The 12,078-nt window shown below is 42.6% G+C and overlaps 1 protein-coding gene across 2 annotated transcripts in view; it reads right to left on the bottom strand.

Moving 5' to 3' along the window:
* The window catches only part of Dock1 (dedicator of cytokinesis 1), a 484,316-nt gene that overhangs the window by 90,034 nt on the left and 382,204 nt on the right, over nucleotides 1-12,078 (bottom strand). For both annotated transcript variants that reach the window (XM_051193215.1, XM_051193217.1), the window contains exons 30-31: nucleotides 4,229-4,307; nucleotides 1,444-1,544 (exon numbers count right to left, since the gene is read on the bottom strand). In XM_051193215.1, the coding sequence (XP_051049172.1) occupies nucleotides 1,444-1,544; nucleotides 4,229-4,307 (180 nt within the window). The remainder of the gene's footprint in view (nucleotides 1-1,443; nucleotides 1,545-4,228; nucleotides 4,308-12,078) is intronic.

The following is a 12,078-nucleotide window of genomic DNA, read 5'->3' as shown; positions in this document are numbered from 1 at the left end:
CTGTTTCCAGAAACCTCTACTTTTCTGAGCCATGGTGAGGCAGACCAGGCAGGAAAAAGAAGATAGAGGTTGTCCACTCAAGATATGCCCTAGAGTCGCTGACAGGCCATATGTGGACAGTCCTGAGGGCATGAGACCCAAGGTTTTCCAGGGATCATGTGCTTTCCATTTCCCAATAAGGGAGACAGAAACTGCTAGGCTATGAGAAGCAGAACAGCTTCTCATTCCAAGGCTTTCTCAGAATCCTCTAACCTCAGCAACTCATACGAACTCTGCAAAGCATAGGTACAGTCAGAATATTGCAGAGGCATTATAAATATGATGACCAGCAATATGGGCACCATTTCAGAATCTTCTGGGGAGTCCCCATTGAAGGGAAGCCAGCAATAGGGTGACATTAGTGGAAATGAGGCAGGAGAGGAGCTAAAACCTTAGGACACCAAGACCTTGGGAAGGAACCTAAGCAATCATATTTTCCTTTCTCTGCAAATTGTGTGTGTGTGAGAGAGAGAGAGAGAGAGGAGGGGGAAGAAAGAGAGAGAGAGAGAGAGAGAGAGAGAGAGAGAGAGAGAGAGAGAACATGTGAGCACATCTGTGCCAATGTCAGAGGTATTGGACTTCCCCTTCCACGTTCTTTGAGAAACCTTTGTGTGTGTGTGTGTGTGTGTGTGTGTGTGTGTGTGTGTGTGCGCAAGCTGTGGGGGGATTGTCCTGTTTCTCTTTCTCATCACACTACATGAGCTCTGGGATTACAGATGTACACTACTGTGTCTGGGTTTGCATGTGTTCTGGGGATTTGAACTCAGACACTTCTGCTTGAGCAGCAAGCATCTGACCCACTGAGCCATCTCCTCAGCCCATGATCTTCTTTCTTGACATGGCAACAGGATCACTCAGGATGCCCTCTGACACCACAGAATCGCCCAAGGATCTTGGCCTCCATGAAGCTTCCTCAGTGACACACAGGCTAATCTAGTCTACTCAAACCCACTGCCCAGAACAAGACAGGGGACTTTTGTGTCAAGAGGGAAACCATGGATTGCACTGCTTCAGCAGGCTGGACAATTCCAGCAGCATTGATGGCTTTCATCAGAACCCTGCTTTGTAGAAGCAGAATTGGAAAACTAAGCAATAAAGTAAACCACAAGTGTAATGACATCAGAGAAGGGCTCAGCAAAAGTCATTATCTCCAGAAACTCAAATGCTGTGCAGTGCTAACCATCTCCAATCACACCGACTTTGAACCTCCCAGGATGAATCCTGCAATTTTTAGATCTTGATTCACGGGTTACAAAGGCGATGCTAGATTTGTGATTTGAAACCACCCTTTCATTACTCCGTGATTACATCTCAATTTGTACCCAGTTGGCTTAGAGACATGGAAATTAGGGTAATAAGCAGGAGGCTCCTGACCGCAGTGGCAGAGCTGGAGGACCGACTTACTTGTTGAAGATTTTGGCTCTCTTAGCGCTTGAAAAATTCTCCAGCTGCAAGGACTCTTGAGTGAGGAAAGCCACAGCCAGGTGAAAATAGTTGTTCCACAGCTGAAAACCAAAGACAGGAGATGCCAAGTTGTGGAATAGCTTAACAATACATATCAGAAAGGCTCTGGGCAATTATCATCCTGAAATCCTTAACAACATATAGCACTTCAAGCCAGCCCTCAGAGTGTATAATTCATGACTGAGTGTGAAGCTGAATTCACCAGTGCAACTCCTCTAACCTCTGCCTGTGCCTCAGTTTCTTCACCAGTAACACGAGGTTGTCAGTAGCATCTACCTGGGTAGGCACAGGGATTATGACCTGCAGAAGTGGTAGCTACATATGTGGTGGTGTTGAACACGGAGTTGAGTACTGCATGGTGTTAGCATGTGATGGAGCTCCTCTCTGAAGAACAGCATACACTTGCATGATTTACGACTTTTTATTATACAAAAATTATGCATACACCAGACAATTAGGGAAAACATGGAAAAAGATGAAGCCTCCATTTCAAGAATTTATGGACTGTATGTGATTTGCAGGATGATCTCTGAAAGACATTTTTTGATGCCAGTTTTTCTCATTTACAAACCAGGGATAATATTCAAATGTGATAGCTACAAAGAGTCACATAAAGATAAGACATTCTCATTACTAACTCTGAGTTTAATGACCTGTGAAAGGTAGGGATTCAAGAGCATCCCTAGGACTTAAGACTGTGTGATCCCTTCATTTGGCTCTTCCTAAGAAATGGCATTGCCCACAATGCTGCTGACCACCACAGAAGAACCCAGGATGCACCCGCCACCCATCCCACGATGCTCACAGCTCCAGTGGGATTAAAGCCGAGCAGATGTCCCTAACCTCAGAGCACTCCAAGTTTAATAAAAGCTAGATCAAGAAGTCCAGCACAAGATGGGAGAAAGACAGGAAACAAACAAACAAACAAACAAAAAACAAAAAAAACCCACCACCCTCAAATGTTGTAACTTTTCTCAGTTCACAAGTCCAGCAATTCCACTTAACATCCAAGCAACTTGATTTTCAGAAGAGCTCAACTAGCTGATTTTAAACTACAAGTGCAAAAAGAAATGCATAAAAAGAGCCAGGGGGAAAAAAGGTAATTGCTGATATCAACTTCATTGCAGATAACTCAATCTACAACACTAAGGCAATTAAGGATTTACTACACTAAACATAAGACCACATAATCACAAGAGAAATGTCAGGATTTGACTACAGGAACGTTCAATAAGTTTATATAATAAACTTAAACCCATGAATAGGCTACATCAAGAGTCCCAACTTATTGCAAACATTAACAGTCAACACAAGCAAAAGAAATGGCCAGAGAGGTCACAGCAAAAAAGCCTCACAGCTGGTAAATATGCTCAGCATAACTGGTCATGAAAATATAGCAACCAGAAAAATTCATGTAAACAAGAATCCAAAATTCTAAAGAAAGGCTGCAAGGGGTTGCTTGTGAGGCTGTCCTGGTTAGCTCAGTGGAACACAAGACAAAACACAAAGACAGAAATGTGAGAAAGACACTTGTAGTGTGGAAGGGAGGTTGACAGTGGTGGGAGGGAGCTAGAAGAAGCTGGGATTGGAGAGAGACATGCATGGAATTTTTGAAGAAGAAAATTAAAAGTTTTAAAAATGCACACACACACACACACACACACACACACACACACACACACACACACACGTCACATGGCTGGTGAGGGTGCTACTGCTAAAACCTTTTTAGGAGGGCATTCCAACACTGTCCATCAAGCTTAAACGTTCATCCTGTTTTGCCAGCAACCAGCCTTTTGAAGGGTTACAAGCACTGAAATCTGCGGAAGCTCATGGAAGGTTGGCTCAGGACAGTGAGAAGCAAAAGCCATTTTGCAAGGGCAAGTGGGTAAGTGCAGGCACATTCATGCCGTGGGGTGTGATACTACTGTAAACACTCCGCATGAACCAGCTCATGTTAATAGCAAGATGAAATCAAGCATTGGCCCACACAAATGCATCTGGTGTCAGGAAGAGTGCAGAGCGGTTAGCTACAAGTTACTCCAGCAGAGAGGGAATGCGAGGTGCAAAGAGGATAGGAAGTATTTCCTAACAACTCATTTACCTCATGTGAATCTTTGTTTATAACATATGAAAACAAGCATCAAGCAGAGAAAAACAATAAAAGGTAAAAAGGAAAAAAAAAATAAGTAATGTTGCTATGGCTGGGCATGTGGCTTAGTTGGTAGAGGGCCTGGTTAGCATGCACAAGGGTACCCACCCCAGCACCCTCCGCACATACTTAGGTAGGACATATGCAGAAGAGGTATTTGAACCCGGAGGACTCACTATGGACACTACAGGTGGCACAAAGCCAGAGACTATGAGGGGTAGAGAGTTTCAGAAGCAATTAGCTCAGTGAAGCACACCGATTCTCCTCCACTGAACCCTTCATTCTGTCTTACGATGATCTGAGATGAGGCTGGCAGCCAGGCATAGTGGCACTCAGTGACCTGCCTGCCTCCTGCCAGAAGTACTTTCTCTTGGCAACAACTCTATTTCCTAACTTGCTAAACAGAACAAATACAATGGGAACATAATTTTCTCTCCTCGGGTTCCATTTATTTCCACACCTCTGATGAGAGGCCAATTAGGATCCAGGGATTAGAGGTATAAATGACTGGGACTGACCAGCCCTTTGTTTTAACATGATCCTCCCACAAAGGTGCTGTCGGCCTCCTTTTACCTGCAGCTCAAAGTTGGCTTGATCCAGAAATTTCTTGTTCAGCATATCTGCATACTGATTAATTGCACGCAGGAAGACTCTGAAAGATCAAGAGAAAATGGCATAATTACACACTTAGGCTTTGGCACCTTTGTAGGTTTGGCATTTCAATTAGATAGGATTCCAGACTGTGGAGAATGTGAAGTCTCTAAGTCCTGTGTGAAGTTGGGAGGCTTTGCCAGTGAAAAATTCTCAGAATTATATGCAGATGTTCTCCAAATTAATCAAGAAAAGAAACGGGACCAAAATAACAGCCTCCTAAAGGAACATTTAAAACATATCACAAAAATACCCTACTTTTCAGAAAAGAAGGAAAAGGTGGAAATAAAATCCTTCCCTGAGTTACAATGTCTTACTGCTTCATAATCAAATCCCTTAGTTCCTTGGCCTTGGGTTTGAAATTGTTCTTCATGTGAAGCTACTAGGCTTAGCATGGTATTGTACAATGTTACTGTACTGGGAGGGACAAGCCATTATCAGTACTGTCTGCCTTTTATCTAATTTCAATCATTGTTCTCTTAAGAAAAGAAAATTGAAAAGGCTATCTTAGGTAAGAAAGTTACCTCGCAAGAATTTTAGAGACATGTGATTCTTTTATTCTCAGAATCTATCTTCCATCCATCCATCCATCCATCCATCCATCCATCCATCCATCCATCCATCCATCCATCCAACTATCCACATGTGTGGTGTGGACACTGGGAAGCCAAGTGAAGGCATTGAATATCTCGATCTATCATTCTCTTCAGACAGGGCAGAAGTCTTTGAACCTGAACCTAGGATGGTGGCTGGCAATGCCCTATGGATCCTCCTTTAGCCTCCACCCACCTAGTGCCAGAGTAACCAGTGTACATACCCATACCTAGCATTTTACATAGGTGAGGAAGATTTGAACCCAGGGGTAGATACTTGTACAGCAAGGCCCCACTGAGCTATCTCCCCAGCCCCAACAATGTCCAGTTTCCAGCACATTCCTCAACACCTTGACTTCTACTTTTCTATGATAAAGTGTGCAGTTCGGGCTGTCAGGAAGGACTCTGGAGTACTGTCTTTCCCCAGCTTGTTCACTCGGTAGACTTGTTTTATAATCCTGGAGAGCGCTGGCAACAGAAAAACTCAGTCCGGCTACTTCCTTGTAAATGGCATTCTCCCTTTGCACAAAGCAAGGATGCAAGAGGAATTAGCATTAGGTCACAGTTAATAAACTTAATTACCTCTCCTTGTTTAGACAGCAGGAAGCAGCTAAAATGTGAGGGAAATCTGGGTTACTTGAAATCCCCATTCTCTGACAGCGGTATCTCTTTAACTAAGAATGCTTGCAGGAGCTCCCTAAGTCCTGCCACCACAGAGGTCACTAAAGGCTACTGGTCTTAGGAGTAAGGGGGAGGAAGGAAAGGACACTCCACCCACAGCTTCAAACAGCCTCAGACAGTGCCCCCCTTTTTTAAATAGTATTTCCTGTCACTCTTCTGCACTTTCTCACTCTCTTGAATGCAGCTCTGTGAGTCAGGAGATGTAGGCATCATTCCCTCAGATACCCAAACAGCAGGATGGAGGACCCACACAGGCCTGCCGTATGGCCCATGGTGAAGCCTGCTATCTCAGCTACTAAAGAAACAGATAATTATCTGTATTCTTCCCTGGAGACATGAAGACATAACCAGATTGGAAGAAGGGGTGGATCATTGCCTTGACCATTAACCAAGAGCCCAGACTAGGCAGCAGCATCCATTGGCCAGGACAATGCAAATCTAGGACTCCCATTTATGTTTGAGATATAGCTCGTGGTGATGAATTCTGTAACTGACTTAGTTATTACATTAAAGCTGAATGCATGGTGTTTGGACATCCTGTTGTATGTAAGAAGCATGGTGATGCTGGGTAACCTTTAGTCTTGGGTTGGTACCTGTCATGCCAAGCTCAGCCCTCAGGAGTTCTGCACAGGTTAAAAGAAGACAATCTCCTTATATACCCGAGTCTTGACCTTAGTGTCCAGATATGGCCACATGCCACAGTAACAGAAACCATAGGCCCTGCCTCAGGCCTCAATGGAACACAATTTCCTGTTCTCACAGGAATGGATTTACATCAAGTTCAAGAACTCCAAGCTTATATAGCTACAGTAACTTTCCTATTTTTTTTTTTTCCTTCAGCTTTCATGAACATTCCCCAGAGTACCATACTACCCTTAAGAGCTGGAAGCTGATGTCCCCAGCCCTTGATGACAATAACGATGGGTTTAGCACAACATGGATTATTATTACAGGGTAATTATTTTGCCTCTAGATAACAGCCAAAACAGTTGCAATATGCTACTTCTAATTAAGCTCTGGAACAGTTTCAGCTAGTTAAATAAAGATATTTCTCAAAATGCCCCCCCCCCTTTAAAGAAAAAGAAACCATGTCAGGCTGAAACAATATGAAGGCTGAACAAAAACTTTTTTAATGAACTGTCAGCTTAGAAAGAGCAGTGTTGAAAGATAGATTTTATAATTTAGATTTCCCATAAATTTTTTAAAAAGCCAGGACAAAACTCCAAATAACATACAATACAAGTTGCATGAGGAAAACTAGGGGAATGATCAAATAAACACTAGAATCAATGCTGTAAACAAGATAAAATGGAGCATGGGTGCAGTGCATCAGGGTAGTGTGACTTGCACAGACCCATTGGGGGGGCATGTGTAAATAATACCCAAAAGTTCACAGAGATGGCATGAAAAGACTGCTATGCCCCAAGTTTTCCAGAAATAAACCAATTAGCTAACTAGGCAAAAGGAAACATGAGCAATGGCTATTTTGGGTAGGATGACCTATTAGGCACTGTAATCCTATGTTTCAAATAAATCTCAAACTAGGGAGCATACATGCAGAAACTAATACTAGGAGCTTTTGCACAGAATTTGCTTTGGGTCATAGAAGGTGCAAAGAGGATCCCAAATCATTCAAGGAGACAGATTCATGATGCCTTATTAGACTATAAAGATTAAGGCTTTCCTCCAAGTGTGCCCAACACAGCAAGACTTCAGTTGGTTTTGAGAGGAAATGACTATAGGGAAGGGGTGGGGTAGACAGAGTGGGGTGCTTTATACACTTGTGGTTCTGTCTCTGTTCTACACTGCTGGCCTGGACTTAGAAGAAGAAACAGAAAGGAAACACTCTCCTCTCTGACAATGGGTAAGTGGTAGGGACTCAAATACACTGGGTTTGTCTGCTTATAAGAGTTAGTTGGATGGGTGGGTAGATGAATAGAAAAGTAGATGGACAAATGAGCAGATGGGCTAAAAGGGTAAAAGGATGAATGGGTAGGTGGGTGCATTGTGAATGTGTGAATGATAAATGAGTGTGTGATGGATAGATACGTGGACAAGCAGCAGGGTGAATGGATAAATGGACAGGTAGGTGGTTAGATGAGGAGATGAGTGGATGATGAGTGGGTAAGTTGTGAGTGGATGAGTGGGTGGATTAATAAATGGGTAGACAGGTGGGTTGATGTCAAATGAATGGGTAACGTGGCCTGGAATACTAAACTGACTCATAAGAAGCTCAAGTACTTGGCATTTTCTCTCTGTGTCTGGAGCTCCTGCTTCCTAAACCCCTGACTTTCTACGGCAGGTTTTTGTTACCCATGTTTCTGATGAGGATTGGCAGCTATAGCTGGATATTAGTCCAATTTCCCCTCTTGGTCTCCAGAGCTCATTCCATTACTCTCCTTATCTCTGCCTCTTTTCTTGATGGAAAGAATCTTGCCTTTTCCATATCAAGAACCTCTAAGGTATCTCAGTGGATCCCTTGTCAGCATGTATATTCTTTCTGAAAGGTTCTGTTTCAAGGAACCATATATTTGCAAGATGGTAAGAGATGTCTTTAAGTCAAGGTGAATATTAGGAAATCTAACCAACCCATACAAAATCACCCATCCCTCGGCTTGATCCAGCACACATCAGTAGAGACAAGGCACAATGTAAAAATATGAGAAAGATGCTTTCAGGGAAGAAAGATAGAAAGTACCAGAACAGGTAGGTATTCTAGTCATGCAGATGAGCTAGAGGCTTAGTAGGAGAAAACTATCAATCATCAGGCAAGCAGATCAAGCTCTGTCTGTTTCAGAGCCTAGGATATTAGGTAGCAACTTCTAAACACCTAGCTAATGGTATAAATGTTGAAAAGTGTTCATAGATGCTCTTCCAAATGGTTCAAATGATTAAGAAAAGGGTAAGCTTGCATTTAAATAGTGCTCTTTCCAATCATTTTTAATCTATGGGAGGATTTATTTATAATCTAAAACTTTGGAAGATAAAACCCTACACAGATAAATAATACAGAGAGAATCAGAGGCAAATCATGTCATCCTAAAAAGATTAAAAAATGTCATCAGCTTGAGAGCCTGCAAGTTGTACTTACAAAAGCCCAGTGGAAAGAAAGTAATCTCCGGGTACTTGGTAAGCTAGTCGTGTATCCAGGAATTCAGGCTACCATGCTCACAGCTGTTACCATGTAATCTGGACACATTGTATGTGCATGTGGGTATGCACATGTGTGCAGCATGTGTGTAGAGGTCAAAGGGCAAAGTAGCGTGTCTGTCTTCAAATGCATTCTACCTTTTGTTTCAGGCAAAGATTCTCATTGGTTGGAACTTCACCATGTATGCCAGACTAGTTGGCCTTGGAGCTTCTTGATATCTGTCTGTCTACACTATGGGATTGCATGCATGGGCACAACACAGCTCTTCTTACATAGGTTCTACAGATTTATATGTCCTCACACTTACGCAGAAGGGGTAAACTGAGCTACGTCCCTATCTCACATTACACACTTTTATAAAGAAAAAAATGTGCCAAGGAAGAAAAGGTAATTAATCCCAAAGCAAAGCAAAAGAAAAAAGAAAAAGCAAAACAAATAATCAACTAACTAAACAACACAGGAGATTTCTCTGACAGTCTCTTCTATATGAGGCAGTCATTGCTGATATCTTTTAGTAGAAACAATGCTCAATTCTATTCTGTCAGTCTCAACTAAGTTTTATTGTAGTTGACACATTTACACATTTGTACAGTTAAAATCTTAATCTAATTGTATCTGTATATCTGTCAATCAATGGTTTCCTCCGCATACAAACATTTAGCTATTCGCCAACTAGCTCAACATCACAAAGACAGGAGGAGGATGTAAGGTGGCAGATATGTTAATAAAGATGATTTAACCATTCCACAGGATGTACATATGCCATCAGAATACTCTATACCTTGTGAGTATATGAAATGAATGACAATTAAAATTAAGTTAAAATGGAAATGACACATCAACCAAAGAGGCAGTTCAGGTCTCTGAGTGGTTCCTGAGACATTGAGCTGAGTTCTTTGGATCTTTCAATTTACCGAATTTAAGTACTTTAAGATGTTGAGACTGACCATGAAGAAGAGGCATCACTACCTGCCCCACGGTCATCAAACACCATCATCTCCATACATGCCACCATCGATGGTTAAGCCTAGTTTTCATCTCAGTTGGCTTGGGAATCTATTGAGACTCACTTTGGATTGGTCTGTGATGGTGTTTCTAGGAAGGGTTAACTCAGGGCAAAGATGCACCCCAGAGTGAGTGGTGCCTTTTAGAGATAGTCTGTCTACAAAGGGCAAGATGGTGCTGTTGTCCTCTTTTGTAGACTTGGGAGCCCAGCTTCTCAAGTCTTCTAATATGGAGTAAAGCTCTTCAGGAAGTTTTCAGGCCTTTAGCACCAGACTGAGACTGGTGCCTTGTAGACTGAGTAGCTACAGGATTTTCAACTTCTCCAGTGGGTATATAGCCAATGTTGAACTACCCAGTCCGTATCATCTAAGGCAATCTAATAAGTCGCCTCTGTAATACGTATTCACTACATTGGTTCTGTTCTTCTAGAGAACCCTGATTAATAGGACACACTATAAAATCTTAATTTGCATTTGATAAAAGGAAGCTGTGCCCACAATTATTTCTATGCTCACATGTCTTGGTGGATACACCTGCCAGAGGCATTAGCTGAGTTCCAAGCCTCTCACCAATGTGAAGTTTGTAGAAAGCATCCCAATGTTCTAGCATTTCTTCCTTAGTGCCTATCATGTCCTTGCACAGAACTGGTCAGGGTCAGAGGATGCTTCTGCTCTAATAAAAGATCATCTGGAAAGGCTGCCTACTGGGATAAGGCAGGTGGTGTATGGAACACTAAAAGTAACATCGCAAAACTCAACTGAGAAAGGAACTTAACAATTAGAAAGTCATCAAACACCAGTTTAATGATATCAAGGACTGACTCTAAAAATGACTATGGTGTCACAGCTTCGGACATCTCCATCATCTCTGTTACTCAGTGCTTCCTGCTACTAAAACTCAAGATGAGGTGCTTCATCACAAAAGAGGGGGTAAAATATGGAGAATGGTGCAAAGCCAGTTCCAAGATTGTGAGGCTGAGGGTTTTTCCTAATTTTTTCCCTAACTAATTTTAACTTATATAATTAGATTGCACAGTTCAATATGAGGGCATTTGAACACTTTTGGCATCAGAACAAGTCACTTTGTGGGGAAAAAATTGCATCCTTTACTAAAATGTTTTGTCCAAAGTGGGTAGTAAAAAAAAATAACAACAAGAAACAAATTAGAAGTGACAGATCCCATCCCAGCAGGACAATGAGTCAAATGCAGGAGCTGGAAATGTGCCTTCAAAGAATTTCTTCAGAGTTCTGGAATGCAGGGGAAAAAAAGAGGCAAGCTAAGGGAAAATGATGAAGGAGAGGCAAAGAACGGCTCTTCAGTTACACTGGAAGGGGAGGTAATGGATGCTTTATTTCAGCAAATCAGAAAGCTTGGTGGAGCAGCTTTCCTGTCAAGTTGGTGATGTGCTAGGGTCAGTGGCTTCCTCTTGTGTGGCCTTTACTGGGAAATGGAAAACTCACATGTACACAAAGTGACTTCTGAGGGGTCCTCCAGCACAGAAAGTGTGAGGATGCATAGAACCCAAAGGTCTGGCTATCCAACATCACCTCATTGTATGGGAAGACCAATGTCACCAGAGAGCCAGCTCAATTGAGATTATAGTTAACCACAAATGTGGGGTAGAATCATGCTTGCAGGTGGACAATGGAGGAAGAACTGGGTCCAAGGGCTCTAATGTGGGGAAGGGTTGTGTGTAGCTGGGAGCCCCAAAACCTATAGATTCTAACACCACTATTTCATGTCTGCGCAGCTCTTGCTACAGTTTCCCAAGAGCTTCCTCATTTCTTTTTCAAATGAATAGACTTAAACATCCATCAAACTCTTAACTAAAATCTTAATTGCCCTGAGGTTTTTTTTTTCTGCTGACCAGTGCTGGTAGAAGGCACGTCTGAGTTACAAACAGGAATACAAAGAACTTTCGGAGGACCTGCTCTGGATCCTCATGTGTGGTCCTTATTGCAAGGTCTCCTGGAAGGAGCTGAGATAGATGAGCTCTCACCCTCTAGTCCCGTTCTTGCTAAAGAAGCAGGGCAGGATTCATGACCTGCCCCTCTGCCCACTGAAACACATTCCCTCTCAGGGAATCGGGCTCAAGGAGCCATGCCAGGTGGCTGTATCCTGCTTGGACTTCATATCTCCTTAACAATTAATTCCCCACTCTGCTTCCTGATGCTCTGCTGTCCCAGGCTGTCCCCTTCTCTGTTTCAGGCACAGCCTTTGCCCTCATACAAATCATGTTATTTAATGAGTTCAGGAGTTTTGAGGTATAAATTATCTGATACTTCACACACAAACTGATTGAGGCTGAGGGAGGCAGAAGATGACATTCCCGAAAAAGTGGG

This window comes from Phodopus roborovskii, unplaced genomic scaffold (assembly GCF_943737965.1).
Source record: "Phodopus roborovskii unplaced genomic scaffold, PHOROB, whole genome shotgun sequence".
Lineage (NCBI taxonomy): Eukaryota > Metazoa > Chordata > Mammalia > Rodentia > Cricetidae > Phodopus > Phodopus roborovskii.
The sequence above is the reverse complement of the archived record's forward strand: the minus strand, read 5'-3'. Positions and strand labels throughout refer to the sequence as shown.